Source organism: Podarcis pityusensis (genome assembly GCF_964106645.2).
Source record: "Podarcis pityusensis genome assembly, chromosome: 4".
Taxonomy (NCBI): domain Eukaryota; kingdom Metazoa; phylum Chordata; class Lepidosauria; order Squamata; family Lacertidae; genus Podarcis; species Podarcis pityusensis.
The window spans coordinates 41194455-41215180 of NC_138027.1; the positions used below are offsets into that span (position 1 = coordinate 41194455).

The following is a 20726-nucleotide window of genomic DNA, read 5'->3' on the forward strand; positions in this document are numbered from 1 at the left end:
TGGGAGTGTGGAGGGTGCAGAATAGTCCCTGGCAATCGAGGCCGATCTGACTGTTTTGACAGGATGTGCTGGAATACAGGGCTTGGTAGGTTGGCTACCACACCTGTTTTGTTTTGGAGGCCAGATCACAGTTTGAGAGTGCTAGGGATGTTCAGTTCTCCAGCTCTTTAGGCATTCACACTTGGCCTCAAACAATTCCCTAACTAGAAAACATGACCCCACGCTCCAGATATCTGCAGGCTTCTCCTACCTGGTAGCCTCTGATAGTTTTGGCCCACCACTATTAGCCCCAGCCAAAATGGTCAATGGTCAGGGACAATGGGGTTAACAGTAAAAAAACACTTGGAGGGTACCAGGTCAGAAAAGGCTGGTTTAGAAGTTTTCTCTCCCTACATATTTGCTTTTTGTGACTGAAAGTCATAAACATACATGCAACTGAGACTAGTGTTTAGTGCAGTTGCTGTTTTAAATGTGTATGAAGGAATAGGTACAGTGTTACATTCAGATGAAATGTGGGAGATTTGTGATGGGATCTCCCAATGTTTAGTTTCTCTTTAAAGGGAAGGGGAGAATTGAATCAGGACTGCCATGTTGTTTCGAAGCCTTTCGCCCATGCCATTTTCCTGATCGATACCTTTCATATGTTTACCCACAGCAAGGAAAATAGGAACTTTGGAGGGGCACAGTTAGATCAAGAAAATGCTATACTGTAAAAAAGTAGCACCCTTTTCCAGCGTAACAGTGCTCGTAGCCTCACCAGGTGTCTTAAACCATGGATTTGGGACCTTGTAGGGATAGCAGTAGAAAAGAGAGCAGGATTTGGTAGGAAGAAGCACTCTGAATAGTAAGAGTTAAAGATCCCTTCCCTGTTCCGTTGCTTCTCCAGTGCAAACTGCTTTCCCCTAGGAAAATGAGTTTCTGGCCTTTTGTTATGTGTGTAACATATAGTTCAGCCCAAAGATAGTTGCAAGAAAACTATTGGTGATAGAAACAATTATTGTTATAAGGAAATGTGAGCACATTATCTGCAGAATCAGTTTGGCGTTCCACTATGGTTCCAAGAGCCACTCATGATTGATGATGTTACAGTGGTGATATAACAGCAGCTCTGATGAAATGCAACAGGTAGCAAAGCGTTACTAGACTTTATAGAGTGCTTTTATTGTTGCTTTGACAATAGCCTCATGGTTAGGGGACCAGAAACATATACTGTAGTCTTAATAAGTATAGCCCTCTTTTTTATTCAATGGGGAAAACTAGAAGTAGGAAAGAATTTAATTCCAGTTGGTGATCTTAGTCTAAATTTTGCTTAATGCAGAACTGGCTGACGGATGTGGAGACAAGTTTGTATCTAGAATTCTGTAGCCAGTGGCCTATAACTTCCTGAAGATAGAATATTGCCCTTTCTCATGAATGGATTCTAAATAAATACAGTAAAGCAAAATGAACTGATCTTATGCTCCATGCAGTTTATTTGGACTGCAATCCAGTCACGTGGCATTAAGTCCCATTGAATCCAATAGCACTGCTAAATGAAGATGCATTAGGATTGCAGTATAAGTCTACTAAGAGCAAGTTGCAACGTAACACTGTATTCAAGATGACTCTCCTTTTCTTTCCATTCATGGTGCGCTTGTGGAGCTTCTGAGTGCCAAGAGACTTAATCCATACACATTTGTATCTGAACATTCTACTGTAGGTCATCCACAGTAATTTTGTGGATTATTTTGACACTGGGATGGCTCCTTGTGGTGATTAACTTTTTGACCAATTAAGAAACCTGCAGGTCTCAGGATGATATCTAATCATGCTAATGAGCTGGCTCTTGAATTGGATATGAAAATGTTCGATTGCAACCATTTAATCAAGAGCTGTAACAAAATATAGATGCATAAACGTAGAAGGTGAAAATGTTAAACTCTGTAGAGGTTTCTACTTACCATGCTGATAAAATTACATTTTCGTTGAAATTGGGCCAATGTTTTTTGTATAGCTGGGGTATTCACAAGAGCCAGGACTGATGGTGGCAATCATTCAGCTCTTTGCATTTTCCATTTTAACTGAGATCTTATCAGTGCTTTAACTGCAACAAAAAATCCAGATTACAATGCTAATTTTAGGAATATCAGTTTTCTTTAAGAGACCTTATCCCCAACTCCCTGCATCTCTGGGTTTTTACCAGACATCTCTAAAAGTACCAGAGGCAGTCAAGGTTGGAATGACCCAAGTTGCTATTAACACAGATGTGGAGTACGCAGACAGTACTGTTTTACAATGTCAAGCCTTTCCTTTCTGTAAAGCACCGCTGAACCAGGTTGTTTCCATGTCAACTGGAAGCAATCTATGCAGGCTCAATGCAGAATTTATGACTGCTACCTATAATAAAGTCTCAAAAGGAATAGGTCATATATACTGAAAGTCTAGGCCAAAATTATTTTTTTTGTCTTGTTTCATTAAGAGACATATGTATGCATGAAGCTAAACGATGTAATATGTATACTTACTATTTCTCCAGTGAAGCAGTGCTTCCTGCAGCTATTTCCTATATCTACCCTTTACCTATTTTAAATCCCTATCAGTTTAAAGATGTGGAGAAAGGGAACTGCATCCATTCCTGTACAGTTCACTGAGAAATAAGAAAGGAGAGAAACCACACATGAATCATACTAGTTTCTCATTTTTCTAATCTTAAATTCAGTTATCCACATTTACACGTCACATTTCTTTTTTAAAAAAGAAAGTCCTCATGAAAATTCATCAGCATTTTAGTGTGAATTTCACTTAATAATATTTTTTGTACATAATCTCACCTAATATACCCTTTTTGGTAGTAGTTTTCTCCAACAGAATACATTTTGTATGTTATTTTCACTATTATATGCATTTTTATGCACACTTTACTCCAGCAGGTACTTTTTATTTACACGTTACTTGGCTGGCAAAGTCCATTGCAAAATTTGGAATAATGCGAATTTTGCAGAATGGCTGTGGGTTTGTTCTTGTACTGTTTTGGAAAGTGTGAATTCACTTCTAAATGTGAAACTGAATCAAATGTCTCCCCCATCTCTAGCATAGAACCTCATCATAACATAAGAGCAGGCTTCATGCTGAGGCAAGGGAGTGATTTTCCTGCACTAACCTCTCTCCTTCTTTCCCCTCCTCTGTCTTTTCTAGGCAGGACAGGGCTGCTTGCTGATCTCCTGCCCAGTTTTGCTGTGGAGATTATGCCAGGTACTCCGTCATCTAACACTTTATCCATTCTTCTTCTGCTTTATCTTCCCATTCATCCACAGCATCTTGTGCATTCATCTGTTTGTGCATGTGCCCTTGATTCCCCGCCTTTTCCATAACTGCTTGCAACTAGCAATTGGGGAGAACAACCGGGGCTTTAGCAAGTGACACGGAGCATGCAAAGACAACGGTGACTTTGTTGTTAGTCATGGGACCATTCACTTGGGTCACTTCCATACCAACCTGTCCATCAAGCATTCATCCAGATTTGTTTTCACAAAGTTTGCAGGGAGATTCTATGATGCCTGCTGTTTATTGAGTATTCTTTCTGATTTATTTGCGGGGAGGTTGTATGATGTTGCATCAACAACAATAATAATAATAATAATAATAATATATTATTTATACCCTGCCCATCTGGCTGGGTTTCCCCAGCCACTCTGGGCAGCTTTCAACAGAATATTAAAATACAATAATCTATTAAACATTAAAAGCTTCCCTAAATAGGGCTGCCTTCAGATGTCTTCTAAAAGTCTGGTAGTTGTTTTTCTCTTTGACATATGGTGGAAGGGCGTTCCACAGGGCAGGTGCCACTACTGAGAAGGCCCTCTGCCTGGTTCCCTGTAGCTTTGCTTCTCGCAGTGAGAAGGCCCATGGTGCTGGACCTCAGTGTATGGGCAGAACGATGGGGATGGAGACGCTCCTTCAGGTATACTGGACCAAGGCTGTTTAGGGCTTTAAAGGTCAGCACCAACACTTTGAAATGTGCTCGGAAACATACTGGGAGCCAGTGTAGGTCTTTCAAGACCGGTGTTATGTGGTCTCGGTGGCCACTCCCAGTCACCAGTCTAGCTGCCGCATTCTGTATTAGCTGCTATATTGCATTCTACCCGCAAATTAGTGACAGTCTAGAAGCAGCTTTGGTAAGTAATTAAGTTTTTTGTTTAGTAGCGTCCCACAGCTAAAGCAACCAAGACATACATGGATAGGCGGTTTGGTAGTATTTGAGGGTTGATATTTTAAAAACCCTACAGGCAAGATAGATTTAGGGTATTATTCAATCTACTCCTGCGATGGATACTCCAGTGTTGTTTATATAAAGCTGTTGTGTGTATCCCTATCTTGGTGTAGCTGGAGACTGCTACTACTGGGAAAATCCTAACTTGCACATACAACTGAACACAATACAACTGTACAATGCTACATGGAGGAGCTGCTATTTTCTTAAAATCACTGCCATTTACCACTTAGTTGATTGCTGTCTGTGCCTACCCATTGCTTTTTTGGTTTTTGCTATGAGAGATGGGCAAAAGCACTTTTGTTTTCTTGGGGCAGTTCAATCTTTGGATAATTATAGCTTTATTTGGGTCTCCAGGTAAACATTAGGTATAATGGAAGCAATCTATGGATCATAGCATAGGTGCTGACTACTAGGGGCCGAGGCAGTTTTTTATGAAGGGGCTGGGCCCCCGCCCCATTCTGCACTTTTGGTGATGTTTTCGTGACGTTTTCGGGTCATTTCCAGATTCTGTATGATGCGTATGTGCGTGGTTGCGTACTTATTGAATGTGCATAAATAGGGGGTTGCCTGTATGGAGTGAAAAATATTGAAGGTGGCCTTTCCTTCTAAGCATTAATAGATGTTTTCATTTATCAAATTCAATTGATTTACATGTCCTTTAGTATTCCCCAAAGACACTCATTCCGAGGTTTTTGTAAACACACACACACACTGAATTAATCTTAACTGGCTAACGGTCCTAACATTTTGATACAATTGTGTCTCTCTCTTTCTAGAGTGGGTGTTTGTGGGCTTGGTGATCCTGGGGGTCTTCCTCTTCTTCCTCCTGGTTGGGATCTGCTGGTGCCAGTGCTGTCCTCATAGCTGCTGTTGCTACGTCCGCTGCCCCTGCTGCCCAGATACCTGCTGCTGTCCACGGGCATGTGAGTGACTTGTTCACAATGTAGACGAAATTCTGAAGCACTTTTTCATGTAGATACACCATCTTCCTTGCCATATTCATTGCTAAAATGATATTTCTCCTCCTGTGCTTCTCACAGAACTGAAGGATCCAGCTGTCAGCCCTAAAGTATTGTTGCTCATTAAAATCAGGCTGACGAATTGCCTTGGGAACTGAGAAGCCAAACGTGTATTGGTTGACCTTTCACAGAGCAGAGTTTCATATGGATGTCAATCATCCATGGGGTGACTGCAAAATAGATTGGCTCTAATCCAGCCGCAGCTATGTTCAACTTGTGGGCTCTGGGTGGAGTTGAGCAGCTAGTTCTTATGAGGCTTTAAAACGCCCTTTGAACAGCCCCTTGGAAAGAGGATTATCAGTATTCCTTCCTGCTAGCCTTTTGAAAAATCCATGAAGGCCTATCTATTTGTTCAGGCTTTCACTGGTTTGGATGAGAGGAGTATGTATCTGTATAGGGTTGGGCTCTATAGTAGAGCACCTGCTTTTCATGCAAAATGTCCCATGTTCAAACTGGCACACCCAGGTAGGACTGGGAAAGAACCCTTTCTTAAATCCTATAGAGCTGCTGTCAGTTAGTGTAGACAATACTGAACTAGATGGACCAATGATCCAACTCGGTATAAGGCAGCTTCCTTGGGTCTCTTGCATCCAGTGGTGGCTTTCCATCAGTAGTAAGCAAATACACCTGTGCAAACTGGGGCACTCAATTTTGGTCTTATCTTCTACTGCAGCTGCTTTTTCCTTCTGGGAAACACCTCATGAGGGTTGGTGAACCCTCTGAACAGAAGGAAAATAATGTGGAGAGATACAGTAGATAGGGGGATTTTCAAAAGCCAGCAATGGAATCAACCCATTGTTTTTACTGTTAACTTTGAAAAGGTGGGTTGGTGGTTTTTTTTAAACATGACTGCATAATTACTGATGAATTTTGATGTCTCCTTGATGTTTGTGAGTGACTTCAGTCAACAGCAGAAGCCAAATGAACATATGTTAAATAAATCTAAAGATGGACCAGTCAGCTGAATGGTGACTGGATGTCCATAGCAATGCAGATGTAAATGAGCAGCCAGGTGTGCCTCTTAAATCCATCTGGTGGCATGCACAGAAGCTTTCTTCCACACAGAGATCTTGCTGGATCAGGGTGACTGTGTGGAAAGAAATATCAGTCACATGAATGCTCAGTGCACACCTGTGTCTGCTGTGAGAAGCCAAATCCCATTCTGATATAAGTTGGAATCTTTGGCCAACTAGTTGCAGGCTTTTAATACATGCTTGAGGCTTCCAGTAGTATTAAAGGTGAACTGCTATGACGCTATAAGATAAATTAAACAGAATCTATTTACATGGTGAATGCTCTTTGCTAATTAGGCTTCTGGGTAATTTTCCTCAAATTTCATTTAGGTTCTGCATTTGTTTACTCGGTGGTTTAATTATTTTTAATTAACCCCCTTTTTAAATAAACAAATCCTCTGATTATTTTGCAGAAATATACTTGATAGAAAGACTTGTTATGACCTGAACCTGATTTTGCTGCTGAAGATATATAGACCGTAGTATGTCTGAAACATGAAAACATTTCTGATGACACTTGCTGAGCTTGTTTGTTTAAAATGGGTTCAGTATCATCTCATTTAAAAGATCTTGGACGAATCAATTGGCTGTTGCAATTTCTGTTGCTAAAATCAAAAGCAGTTACAAACTGTTAAATGGGAAGCACTACAGGGTGAATGCTTCATTTTTAATTATTACCTTTTTTTTCCAGTGTATGAAGCAGGAAAGGCTGCGAAGGCTGGATACCCTTCAACTGTTACATCAATCCCTGGGCCTTATTATATTCCCTCTGTCCACTCTGCGGCTGGAGTCCCATCTCATGCTGTCCTGATGGAGAAGTCACACCTTCCTCCCTTGGCAGCAAGTGAATCCAGCGCAGGAGGACAAAGTGGTAATCTGGATGCTTTCTGGGTCTTTGTCAGAATATATCAGCAGGGCCCTCAAATGAAGCAGAATGGGAGGAAAATGTATACAAGTGTATTCACATGGAATTAAATTAACAAAACCAAGGGATATCCTCATTCTAACTAGGAAAGTTTCGAGATTAGGAAAGGGTGACTTTTCCTGAAAAATAAGGTACAAACTTCTTTGTATGTTTTTTGATGGACAGTTGTATATCAAAATTAAGAAATGTGCGAGTTTGCATAATCATGCAAAGTAAAAACACAAATCCTTTTTGCACCTCTGCTTCATGTCTACCACTCGTGAGCAAAAATTTATGGTATTATATATATTTTTCCACCACATATTTTGCCTGGAACTTTTTAGAAGAAAGCCATGCCCCATTTCAAGTGTTCAGTGTGGTGGCAGCATGCCCAGTGCATATTTCCATGTGCTTTTGGTTATGTCACACATGCCTTGAATCAGTACTGATCTGTGATTAAGAGACAGAGAAAAACTTTGTGCAATCCTATGGACATTAGTCAGCAGCAGGTTCTGCTGAACGTAGTGGAACGTGCTTAGGATAGCGCTACATGCCTTTTTGCTTATCAGTGATAGGCAGCCAAAGAAAATGGCAGGTGTTCTTTATCAACAGTCCTGTGCAATACGTTAGGATCAAATGCTTGTACTACTAGCTCTTGAAACGGCATGTGGCATTTCGGAAGGAAGAATCTAATTGGTAATAGCAGCACTGCACTAAGATGGCATTCCTGGAAAAGCAATTGATGACCAAATGCTGGCAATAAAGCTCCTGTGCCCTTGTACTAGTGTACTGACCTTTTGAGGGATCATTGGAAAAGTCATTGGAAAAAAGGGTTTAAATAATCTGTGCATTTCTGCTCTCCTCCACTGAAAATAAGAATGGATGAGTTAAGGGGAACTGTTAAAACATTCTTTCATTATTAACAAAAAGATCTGGAGCAGATTCAGGAGTGATAAATCATTATTTGACCAAAAGCAGAATTATATTGAACTGAAAAGTATCATAAACAACCCAACATGTTGTGTGTGTGCTTTAAATGTCACTGCACAGAAATGGCTGTACTGAACTAGGATGCTCAATCAACACATACTTTGAAAAACAAACCAACAACCCACTGCATTTTTCATTTCATTGGTATCGGACATGGTGTTGGGTCTGCTTCTCTGAAACTACCATATTTTTCGCCCTATAGGATGCACCGGCCCATAGGATGCACTTAGTTTTTTTGGGGGGAAATAAAGGGGGAAAAAGTTATTCCCCCCCCAGCCGCGGCTTCAGCGCGTCCCACGCTTCGGGCAGCAGGCTGCTATCCGCAGCCTAGGGAGCCCTGTGGGAACTCCTGCAGGCTCCCCAGGCTTGCGGATATCTGCCCAAAGCGCGGGGTGCTCTGCTTCAGCGCGCTCCGGGCAGCAGGCTGCTATCCGCAGCCTAGGGAGCCCTGCGGGAACTCCCGCGGGCTCCCCAGGCTTGCTGATAGCTTCCTGAAGCCTGGAGAGCAAGAGGGGTCGGTGCGCACTGACCCCTCTCGCTCTCCAAGCTTCAGCGAAAGCCTGCATTCGCCCCATAGGACGCACACAGATTTCCCCTTCATTTTTGGAGGGGAAAAAGTGTGTCCTATAGGGTGAAAAATACGGTACTTTAAATTGGTTGCATACATTATAAAGCACGGCTAAATCCTTCCCCGGGACGGGGGTGGTGCTGTGGGTAAAACCTCAGCGCCTAGGGCTTGCCGATCGCATGGTCAGCGGTTCGAATCCCCGCGGTGGGGTGAGCTCCCGTCTTTCGGTCCCAGCTCCTGCCCACCTATCACCCCTAAGTGCAAGTAGATAAATAGGTACCGCTTTATAGCGGGAAGGTAAACGGTGTTTCCGTGTGCTGTGCTGGTGCTGGCTCGCCAGAGCAGCTTCGTCACGCTGGCCATGTGACCCGGAAGTGTCTCTGGACAGCGCTGGCCCCCGGCCTCTTAAGTGAGATGGGCGCACAACCCTAGAGTCGGACACGACTGGCCCGTACGGGCAGGGGTACCTTTACCTTTACCTTAAATCCTTCCCACCCTCTCACTTCTCAGGTACCAGGCATGGGCAATTGTTATAAATACTGTTGCATGGGTTACTATAATCATCTCTGATTTATATGGAATAGCTAATGGAATCAAATCCTGACTGAATGACTCACAAGAACTTTACTGACCACACTAGACATTTCTTTAAGGTTGCAAATATGTTGCACTTACTTGGGAGTAAGTCCCATTAAGCTCATTTTTTATTTTAGGAGTGTCTTCTTTAATTGTTTGGGATCAGTCAACAGATCTAAACTCACTCTGATATTAATATCTACATTCCACAAAATAGGGTATAAATTTTTCCTAGTACACAGCTGCAATGGGGGGGGGGGGGAGGATGACTAATTTCCCTGTCAATTGCAGAAATTATGCAAGCTACCCAAATAGATATCCAAAGGCCAAAATAACCTCTGGGTCTACAAGAGATGATGACTGTATAATGCCACTCTAATTTCCATCAAGGTCACTAGCAGTTAAAAAGTCACTTTCATAAATGGATAAGATGAATAAAGTTTTATCGTAATAATAAAGAGACATTCATATTGGAAGAAGCACCACGTCATAGACAGTCTTGTTGGGAAGACGCAATAAACACAATGTTTGAGGAAACTGGTATTCCCTGCTGTTATTCAAATTAGGCATGACCCCACACTTTATAGTTCCATATTTTAAAGGTCCACTTATTTCAGTGCCAGAGAAGAATGTGTTGACTTTTCCACTAAAATCTTCAGGGTTTGGAAGTGTGTAATTGTTCATGAATTTCCCTATGGCTTTTGAGTTAACGAACACATAAGATTCTGTTCTCCCCTGCAATCAGGAACTAGTTAGGCATCCTGATTTGATTCTTAGGACTTGAAAGTTATTTTTTGGAAAGAATTCATACTGACCAGTTATTTACTACTTCTCCAATAGTGCGGAAAGGCTACCGAATCCAGGCTGACAAAGAGAGAGATTCTATGAAGGTGCTGTACTATGTCGAGAAAGAATTGGCTCAGTTTGACCCATCAAGGAGGATGCGAGAGAGATGTAAGAGATGGAACTTGTTCAGCTATTTCTAGTAAAACCCAACAATGTTTCATTCAAAATAGAATGGACTGTTAATGCAGAAGGCTGGGCTACTAACAGGATGCAAAGTAACATGTTTCTTCAACAAGGCATCCACCTTTCTTAATTGCACCACATGCACATTCATCTCCCTCCCTGCCATTTTTTTAAAAGTTGGAAACAGTTTTTAAAATATTGGGAAAAAGTGCTTCAGGAAAGGGGTGGAATGTGAGTTAGTAATGCCATCAGTTTCCACCAACCAGCAGGGTGAACAATTGCCTTCTGCTGTAAAGACACAGAAATGGTTTCTTCTGAGTTCAGTCCGGGAGAGAAAAAACAGTGAGTGCATTTCCACATAGGGCTCACCCCCACATTATGTATGTCTGTACACATCCATCATTTCTAGCAAAAGACGGCAGGAAATAAATTGCTACACACTGAGGTGGTCCAAGTCACTGACTCATCAAGTCCATTCAGATACGTCTAATATAGTTTTTTTTTAAAAAAACACACCAACCGATAAAAATGCTGCCCTCTATTTTTAGCATACACATTCAATAGATTCAGCCCATTAGTGCCACTTGGTCCTGGCTGTCAGAGATACACAAGCTGCCTCAATCACTTGACAGACTCAAGGAATGACTTTAATCACAGCTTTGAGGGAAAAAAACTAAAAAATTACATGGTGTACTCAAGCAGTCATCACTGAACATGCTGCCATTTCCACCCACAAGAAATACTATAAAAAGGTTTCCTCCAGATTGGGATGCCTAGGATCCAGATGTCACTATGTGCAGTGGGTTAGGCAATGGGGGTGATGGGAGGGAAAGAGCGTGTCATTTTAAAAAGCTAAGTTTGGTGAATCACACAGAGCCGGTCTATCTCCCACTCCAGAAAGAGTGAGACAGAATGCATATAATTCTGACACACAGTAGGGTGCTTCTCCTATGTTTTATTGCTATGGAGGAGTACCTGTGAAAAAATGCGTATGGAAATCTTTATGAGCAATACAATGTTTACATTGGTTTTGCTTTAAGAATCCAAAAAAAACTACTTGGCTGCACTCAGGGGCTGGAACATGTCCTGTTGATTCCCTGTACGTTTTTCCTTTTGAGCAGCAGACCCTCACGCCAAGTTAGAAATGCTTTTCCAAGACCTTCTTACTTTCTTACATGAAAGACTGTTGATGGTGAGAGACAGTACTATATCTCTCACTGACACATAGAGGTAGCCTTGTGGTTCTTTGGATCTGTAAGGGAGCAGGTGGCGCTGTGGTCTAAGCCACTGAGCCTCTTGGGCTTGCTGATTGGAAGGTCGGCAGTTCGAATCCGTGTGACGGGGTGAGCTCCCATTGCTCTATACCAGCTTCTGCCAATCTAGCAGTTCGAAAGCACGCCAGTGCGAGTAGATAAATAGGTACTGCTGCGGCGGGAAGGTAAACGGCGTTGCTCGTGTCACGGTCCTCCATGTGCCAGTAGCAGTTTAGTCATGCTGGTCTGTACACAAACACTGGCTCCCTTGGCCTGAAAAGCGAGATTTGCTCCATAACCCCATAGTCGCCTTTGACTGGACTTAACCATCCAGGGGTCCTTTCCCTTTCCCTTTTTGCCTTCTTTGGATCCACTTTTTTCTCATGTTTTCCTGAATTGGTGCTTTTACAAGTGCCATTTAATGTTTGTTCTGTAGTCTTGTTCTGTGGCAGCACTTATGCTTTGGAACTGCCCGCCTATTAGGCAGATGCCCTCACTATACTGTTTTAGATTACAGCTTTTTAGTGCCTTTATTTAAGCAAACCTACCCAGAAATGAAATATAATTTAGTCATGTATCCTCATTTTTTAAAATTGCAGATTTTATCTGTGTAGCATTGATAATTATTGTATGTGCACTGCTTTGATTTTTTTTATTGGTTTATATTTTTTAATTAAAAAAGAGTAAAGGAAAAACAGTTTTAGCATTGCTTTTGATAACTAAATCCACATTTCTGATAAGGTTGGTTTAACAGGGACAAGTCTTACTCCACCACTATTATTATTATTATTATTATTATTATTTTATTTATTGAATTTATATACAGGCCTATACCTGGGGGTCTCAGGGCAGTTCACAGAATAAAATCAAAATATAAAACCACACAAATACATAATAAAAATAAAACCAACGACCCAATAGCCCCCTCACCATTTTTATAGTTCTCTCTCACCCATTCACACAATGTTTAATTTCATAAAAGAAAAAATTCTTTTTTTTTTTTTTTTTTTTTTTTTTTTGCTTTTATGATTTTATTGAATTCCAACTCATTATACATTTTATCCATTATACAACAAATCATATCCGTTTTAGACTTCCTTCAACGTCACTGACATTCTTTCATAGTTATCCTTTTGGTACACATTCCATTCTTCCATATTGCCATTTACACCTCCCTTCCCTCATTATTTCTATTAAACAATATTCATAAATTCTTTACAGAGCCTCTTTAAAACCCGCCAGCGTTGTATTTGCACCATAGTTATTTTCCAGATAACACACAAATTTCTCCCAGTCCTTTATAAATTTTTGGTCTTTAGTATATCTGATTTTCCCTGTTAATTTGTCCAGTTCTGCATATTCTATTAATTTTGCTCTCCACTCTTCTACCCTTGGAATTTCCTCCTGCTTCCACCTCTGAGCCAATACGATTCTGGCAGCTGTTACAGCATACTGGAAAAGTTTGCAATCTTTCCTTCTAATGTCCTTCCCTACAACACCTAATAAAAAAGCCTCTGGCCTTTTCACAAAGGTATACCTTAACATCTTCTTCATCTCATTATAGATCTCATCCCAGAAGCTTTTTACTTTCTTACATTCCCACCACTGGTGGAAGAATGTCCCTTCTTTGCATTTACATTTCCAGCATTTGTTATCTACCTTATACATCTTTGCCAATCTTACAGGTGACAGGTACCATCTGTAGAGCATTTTCATCATATTTTCCTTCAATAACGTGCAGGCCGTAAATTTTATGTTCTCTTTCCACAACCTTTCCCAATCCTCCAGTTGAATATTATATCCTAAGTCCCTTGCCCACTGTACCATCACTGACTTCACCTCCTCATCTTTCGTGTGCCACTCTAACATTATTTTATACATCTTTGATAGATTTTTAAATTCGTTATTTATTATTTCCTTTTGGAAGGTTGATTCTTTTTCTGCATACCCCCTTTCCTTCAACTCTTTTTTAAACATTTCGTTTATCTGGAAGTAGTGTAGCCAATCATATGTTAATGCTTTAACTTGGTCGTATGATTTCATTTTCCACTTCCCTCCTTCATTGGTAACCATTTCTCCATATGTTCCCCACTTTCCTCTCATGTTAGTTTTCTTAACACACATTATTTCTAACGGGGATAACCAATGTGGGACTTTTGGTTCTAGTATATTTTTATATCTATCCCAAACCTCTATTAGTGCTCCTCTAAAAATGTGATTTCCAAATCCCTTATGTACTCTCTTTTTGTCACACCATAGGTACGCGTGCCACCCAAATTTGTTATTGAACCCTTCCAAATCTAATAATTCTTTGTTTTCCAATTTTACCCATTCTTTTAACCAGCACAGGCATGCTGCCTCATAATACAATCTCATGTCTGGTAGTGCGAAGCCTCCTCTCTCCTTTGCATCTGTCAATAACTTAAATTTAATTCTAGGCTTCTTTCCTTCCCAGACATATCTTGAAATCGTCTTTTGCCATTCCCCAAAAATTTTTGTACCTTTTAGTATGGGTAAAGTTTGAAATAAAAATAACAACTTAGGAAGCACCATCATTTTTACCATTGATATTCTTCCCCATAGTGATAGTTTCAATCTATTCCAAACCTCTAAATCCCTCTTTATTCCTTTCCACATAGGGATATAATTATATTGGTATAAATCTATATTCTTATCCGAGAGCCAAATTCCCAAGTATTTAACCTTTTTGACTACCTCTATCTCCGTTTGTTGTTTTAATAATTCAATTTTATCTTGGTCCATATTTTTAACTATCATTTTGGTCTTCCTCTTATTCAATCTAAATCCTGCTAATTTTCCAAATTGTTCCATCTCATCCAAAATTTCTTTTGTACTTTCTATAGGTTCTTCCAGAGTCACAACCACGTCATCCGCGAAGGCCTTAACTTTATATTCATTTATACCTAATGTCACCCCTTTGATTTGCTTATTTTGTCTTATTGCATTTAATAAAACTTCCAGGACCACTATAAATAGCAATGGCGAAAGCGGACAACCCTGCCTTGTTCCTTTAGATATTTTAATATCTTCCGTGATGATGTTATTTATAATCAACCTAGCTTTCTGTTCTGTATAGATTGCTTCGATACCATTAAAAAATTCATGACCCACTTCCATAGCCTCCAAATTTTTCAACATAAATTCCCAGATCACATTATCGAAGGCTTTCTCTGCATCTACGAATATTAAGCTTGCTGGTTTATCACACCTATCGGACAAATATTCAATAACATTGACTATATTTCTTATATTGTTCCTTAATTGTCTGCCCGGTAGGAAACCTTCTTGGTCTTTATGTATGATTTTTACTAATATCTTTTTTAATCTCTTAGCTAGGATTCCTGTGAAGATCTTATAATCTGTGTTCAGTAACGAGATAGGTCTATAATTCTTAATTTGGGTTAAGTCCGAATCTTGTTTTGGTATTATTGTAATAAATGCCTCTTTCCATGTTCCTGGAATGTCCTTTTCTTTTAAAATGTTGTTCATTACTTCTACCAACGGGGCCATCAACGTATCTCTCATCTCTTTATAATAGCTAGATGTAAGTCCATCCGGACCTGGTGTTTTCCCTCTTTTTAATTCTTTTATGACTTCTTCTACTTCCTCTTTACATATTGGGGCATTCAGTTGTTCCCTTTGATCTGTTGGGATCTTTCTCACCATCTTCTCTTTCAAATATCTTTCTATTTTCTTCTTGTTATTCTTTTCTTTATTCTTATATAGTTGTCTGTAAAAATCTAAAAATCTTTTCCTAATTTCTTTCGGGTCTGTTATTTCTTCTCCATTTACCTCAATTTTATTAATTGTACTTTGTTCTTTCCTTTTCTTAGCCTGCCAGGCCAACCATTTTCCTGATTTATTGGCAAACTCAAAGTTTTTTTGTCTTAGCCTTTTGATATTCCATTCAACCTCTTTATTTATTAACATCGCAAATTGGGTTTGGAGAATCTTTATTTCCTGTAGTATCTTCTCATTGTTAGGTTTTTTTATCAATTTTTGTTCCTTATTCATAATCTGTTCTAAGATCTCTTTTGTCTTTTTTTCTTTGTTGTTTCTTTTCCATACATTCTGCTGAATAAAGAGGCCCCTCATCACTGCCTTACTTGCATCCCACACCACACTCGTTTTTGTCCCTTTATCCATATTATCCCTGAAGTAATTATCTAGATTTTTTTGTGCTTTTTCGACGAACTTTTGGTCGTCCCATATGTTATCATTTTTATAGTTCTCTCTCACCCATTCACACAATGTTTAATTTCATAAAAGAAAAAATTCTACAGGTAATCATCCATCCAGAAAGGATGGATCTGTTATACAATATTTAGATATTCTATACAACATCTAGTGTTTCTTGAAGAATTAATTCTGTTCCGGTATGTGAAGGCTCTCCAACAATCCATGAGTGTTAGATTGCTATTTTCCCCAATGTCTTCTGAGTTATTTTTATCATCTCCATGGTTTCCAGCATTTCTGTGCCTTTTTTCATCCCAGACAATAACACCATCTCAGAGCTCAGCTCCTTGCATGAGGAAGATGCCAACTTCCGCCAATCTTACCGCCAGGTGCGCAGGAAACCGCTTCCCCCTTCAGGAGACATGGATGGTGATGCAGAATACTGGGCAGGAGTCATCAGTGGAGGTGGCACATCTAGGCCACAGACATGCTCTGATTACAGGGCAGAGAGGGGCAGCCTGAGGCTCAGGTGAGTGCAGCTCCTGGGAGAAGGGGAGTAAAGGGAGGGAGGGAGAATGCCTTTTGCTTTCCTGATTTCCCTCCTTTTTCTTTCTAATTATTGCGGTCCAAATTTTTTAGGAGGGGGCAGGGGTAGGTGCTTGAATGACAATGAAGAGAGTAAGAGTCAGAAGTGACCAAGATGGTGAGGGGCTTTGAGAAAAATTCCTGTGAATAAAGGTTGGAGGACCCGGGTGTGTTTACGTCCAGAGAAGAGATTAATATAAAAGGTGATTGAAAATGTCCTTCAATCAGCGGGGAGCCCTGGTTGATGCTGTCGCCGCTGGATGTTGCCTTGTTGGTGCTGACCCACAGCAGGGCCTTCTTAGTAGTGGTTTCCCATTTGTGGAAATTCCTTTATTTATTTATTTATTTATTTTCTTTCTATCTATCCCAATTTTCTCCCAGCATGAATTAAAACAAACCAGGGAAGGCCCTCCCTGGTGAGATTTCTCTCTCTTTCCCCACTCCCTCATTATAAACATTGAAGAGGATTTTTTGAAAATGCCTGTTCACCCAAACACCTGACAGGTGAAAGATCCTATTCGCAACAACCTTGGAATTATTAGTTGTTGTGAGGTTATATGACTGTTTTTACATGCTTTAAAATATTCTTCATTGTTCTTAAATGTTTTAAATAGGTTTTACTTTATTTTCATTGTATTCTTTTTGCTACTCCGTTGTTTGTTCTCCTAAGCTCCTTTGGGAGAAAGGATGGGATAGCAATTCTATATATATACATGTGTTTGTGTGTGTGTTTGTGTGTGTGTGTGTGTGTGTGTCCTTTGCTAGGCAGAAGGATATTAGGCTGCTGGCATATGTCATTCAGGTGCTTTGCTTGGGGTTTATTGCTTGCTCACCCTAGGCGAGCAGGCAAGTCCAGTTACAAGACTGGCTTACTGATTTGAAACAAAAAAGACGAACCATTTCCCGTCTCTTTCAGCCAGCAGAGATGCAAGTCAGAAATGCTCTCAAGGAAGAGTTTTTCCATGGGAGTGCCGGCTGTCTCCATGGATGAACTTGCAGCCTTCGCCGAGTCCTACAGTCAGCACGTCTGTCGGACAGAAGGCCCTCAGGAGCCCCGGCGCTTTGAGCGGACAGGATCCAGAGGAGCACGTGGAGGTGCAGTGCAACACCAAGAAAACTCATCCGATGAGTATTATGGCAAGCACAGGGCAGGAAACCGTGAGCCGTTGACAGATTCGGATCGGGGCTGGACGTATAGCCCACCCAGGAGACGTGCCCACGAAGAGAAACACTTGCCTAGGCTAGTGTGTCGGACACCGGGAGGGAGTCAGAAGTACGACCACTCCTACCTTACCAGTGCCCTTGAGAGGAAATCACGAAGCTATGATGAAGGTGGTGATCATGGCGGGACACCTTCAAAGTTTAGCTCGCAATCCAGCCAGAGAGGAGGGACATACTATGCTTGGTCACCACCATCCACTTACAAACCAGGGCAGCAGCAGCAGCAGCAGCAGCAACAACAACCTCCACAGCAAGAGGAAGGGGAAGACACTCTGCCGCCATACAGCGAACGGGAGTTGAGCCGAGGCCCTTCATACAGAAGCAGAGAACAACCAAGCCTGAATAACTCAGATAAGAAAAGGAAGAAAGAACCCAAGAAAACAGTGAGGCCATGTCTGACACTCCTGATCCAAATGGGCTGAGCAAGAATCACCAGGCAGGGTGGCTAGGTTCTGGGCTGATGGGGCAACAACTTAGGGCCGCTTCGTAGTCAATGTTTTTGTACTCTGGTTCTGTTACTCAAGTTGCAACTGGGGAAAGATCTCAGCCCTGCTTGCACAGCTGTTGCAGGGGGAGCCTGAAAATCGTGGCCACTTTCATGTTTCAGTCTTAGGCCTTGGAATCTGAGTACAAAATGCATTATAAAAAAATCTGCCTTGATTCAGAGAACTGAGGAGTACAAAGAGGAATATCTTGAGCAGAAGGTGGCAGGTTAGGGGTTGATAATAAGAAAGGAAGCAAAATAATCTAATTTTAGTAAATCGTAAATGAATTCTGGGTCACTGATGATGGGTGAAAGCAATAGTTGCTTGATTTGATCCTAGTGACCTGAGTAGAAAGGCAATTATTTTAAAAGTTTCCAAAGTTCAGAGTCTAGACAACATTTGGAAGTGGCATCTGTTCATCTTATTTTTTGAGCAGTTGGAACAGTTAACTATCTGTCTACTGGTGTTTGGATGGGAAAGTTGAAAACCTATCTATTTCATTCTTAATAACTTGTTGCTTATAACTTGTTGAGTAGTTAAAAGTGTATTTGCACTAGCTGATAATCCACTGATGTGCCAAATTAATTTAGAAGGCTGCCTGGTGCAGTTTGTGATTGACCGGTCAGAAAATTGCCCACTGATCACTCAGTTAAAGGAAGCACATTCATGGCAGCTCTGGCCATAAAGAAGTACTGAGGGAACACATGTATAACTAGAGAATTATTGATCTGAGGAAGATCAGTTAGTGCAATTATGTTGGCTTGGGTGATGGAGAAAGGAAGGTCCAAGTGCCATCTGGCAGCTTACAAGGAGCCGCTCTGACCCTTGTACTTGTGGTGAGATTTCTGGTTTTTATCTAGATTCATCCAGACTCCCTTTTGTGCCACGTTTCTGGGTACAGGTCCTGGCTTTCCAGGTCCAGGTCCGAGTGGTTTTTCTTTTGACCCAGTCCTTTCCCCAGAACAATTCGTGTTTTACAACTGAATTGAAGCAAATGGCAACCAGGTTTTTCGCAGATTTCTGTTTGTGTCAATTCAGTGGTAAATGTGGATTTTCCCAGGGAAAGCACTGGGACCCCCCCCCCCCCAAAAAAAACAACAACACACCACTCGGACACAGAGCTTTAAAGTGTGAACCTGTGCATGGAAATTACAGCACAAAAGGAAATCTGGATGAGCAGTTAATTTTGAATATAGACAATGCCACAAAAAGGTTGTGTGGAGCCTTGAGAAACTGCACCCTGAGCTCATGATGAAGCACTTAAATGAACAATTACCTGGACATGGTTTGAACCAGGAATGAAAACAAGGGGTCTTCCAGCAGGCTTTCAGAAGGTACGAATTGGCCCCTTCATATTGAGGCTGTGATATTGGTGGGCAGGTGGTAAAAGATAGAAAGATTTGATAAATGCCACCATGAAGCTAGTTAGCATGTAGGGAAGCCCCACTGTAAGAGGCTACCTTAAAGCTTCTGAAAGCAGAAGCCAAGCACCCAGTTTTTGTTCCCTGCTGAGGATACATTTTTCTCATGTTATGAGAGATGTGATTTAGTGTTTCACAGTGTTTGCCTCTCTTTTCCCCCTCAGAATGAGTTCCCAACAAGGATGTCCCTCGTGGTGTGATGCTGTTGTAGAAGAGTTGTGTTAATGGACTTGGAAAACAGAAACAGTGATACTGCTGAGTCACACAGGCTTCCACGATGTGTGTTCTCACCTGACAATATTCAGACTCTTGTCTGTTTCATCATGTGAATAGAGATCTTGTGCAGAAGCTAGTTCCAACCAGTTGCTCTCATCCAGTCAACCCCTTGGAAAGGGGAAGCTCAGTTGACAAGGAAATGAAACATGGAGAAGATTTCTTTTGCCAAGCTCATCTTCTGATCTCCCAGCAAAGATGGTGTCTCCATATTTTTATCCTCAGTCATCTCTGAACCCACAGTATTATGGGAGCTGCTTTCTTGTATGATATATATTCCCTCCCCGATATGACTGACTTCTCACTTGTACTGCTCTGCATCCTAGATTTGACAGGGAAAGTTGCCACAGGTTCAAGGGGCTCTCACCATTTGCTCTTTCTTCCCATGCTGAGACTTCTTGAAATGGCATTTTCAAGAAATACTGCAAAATGAATTCTACACCTATCTGGAAATGATCCCAAACTGAGATCTAGGGCACTGCACTAAGGAGGACAGGGTAATATTGAGGAACATATTGGAGTTCCTGTATTTTATTTTATTTTTAAATGTCCTTCTCATTCAGGAATGGGAGCCACCAGTGAGATTAATGTTTTGTTTTGAAAGTGAAACTTAGTAGATTTTGCTGTAATGAGAATGTGCCATGTTATTTCACTGTTGTCTGATATGATGTATCAGCATTGCCTTACAGTTGAACTATAGCCATAAAAGGCTTCAGCTAGTTCTGCTGATTGGTCCTTTCGTAAGCAGAGCTCAAGCTTGGGTTCTGCTGACAGTACTCTCTCGACAATGATTTTTTTTCTTAATAAAGCCAACTAGTAGACAACAACAGACCTAGAATGAAAAAATCAGGGTGCAAAAGAGGAGAAAATAGCCATTGCTTTTATACTTCTACAAGGACCAATATTGCTCCTTTTCTGGTAATTGGCTGCGGCCATTCAATAAGGCAACAGAAAATTTGAACAATAAATAGGTTGGGTGAAACACCAGCTTTGAAAGTTA

General features: G+C 41.0%; 1 protein-coding gene across 5 annotated transcripts in view; it reads left to right on the top strand.

Annotated features, from left to right (window-relative positions):
• ILDR2 (immunoglobulin like domain containing receptor 2) overlaps positions 1-20726 on the top strand; it is a 42029-nt gene extending 21303 nt beyond the window's left edge. For 2 of the 5 annotated variants that reach the window (XM_081001514.1, XM_081001512.1), the window contains 7 exons: positions 3175-3231; positions 5029-5175; positions 6976-7155; positions 10163-10276; positions 16060-16270; positions 17243-17983; positions 19618-20726. In XM_081001514.1, the coding sequence (XP_080857640.1) occupies positions 3175-3231; positions 5029-5175; positions 6976-7155; positions 10163-10276; positions 16060-16270; positions 17243-17969 (1436 nt within the window). In that variant the 3' untranslated portion in view covers positions 17970-17983; positions 19618-20726. The remainder of the gene's footprint in view (positions 1-3174; positions 3232-5028; positions 5176-6975; positions 7156-10162; positions 10277-16059; positions 16271-17242; positions 17984-19617) is intronic. The other 3 variants (XM_081001513.1, XM_081001515.1, XM_081001516.1) reach the window with 3 other exon arrangements.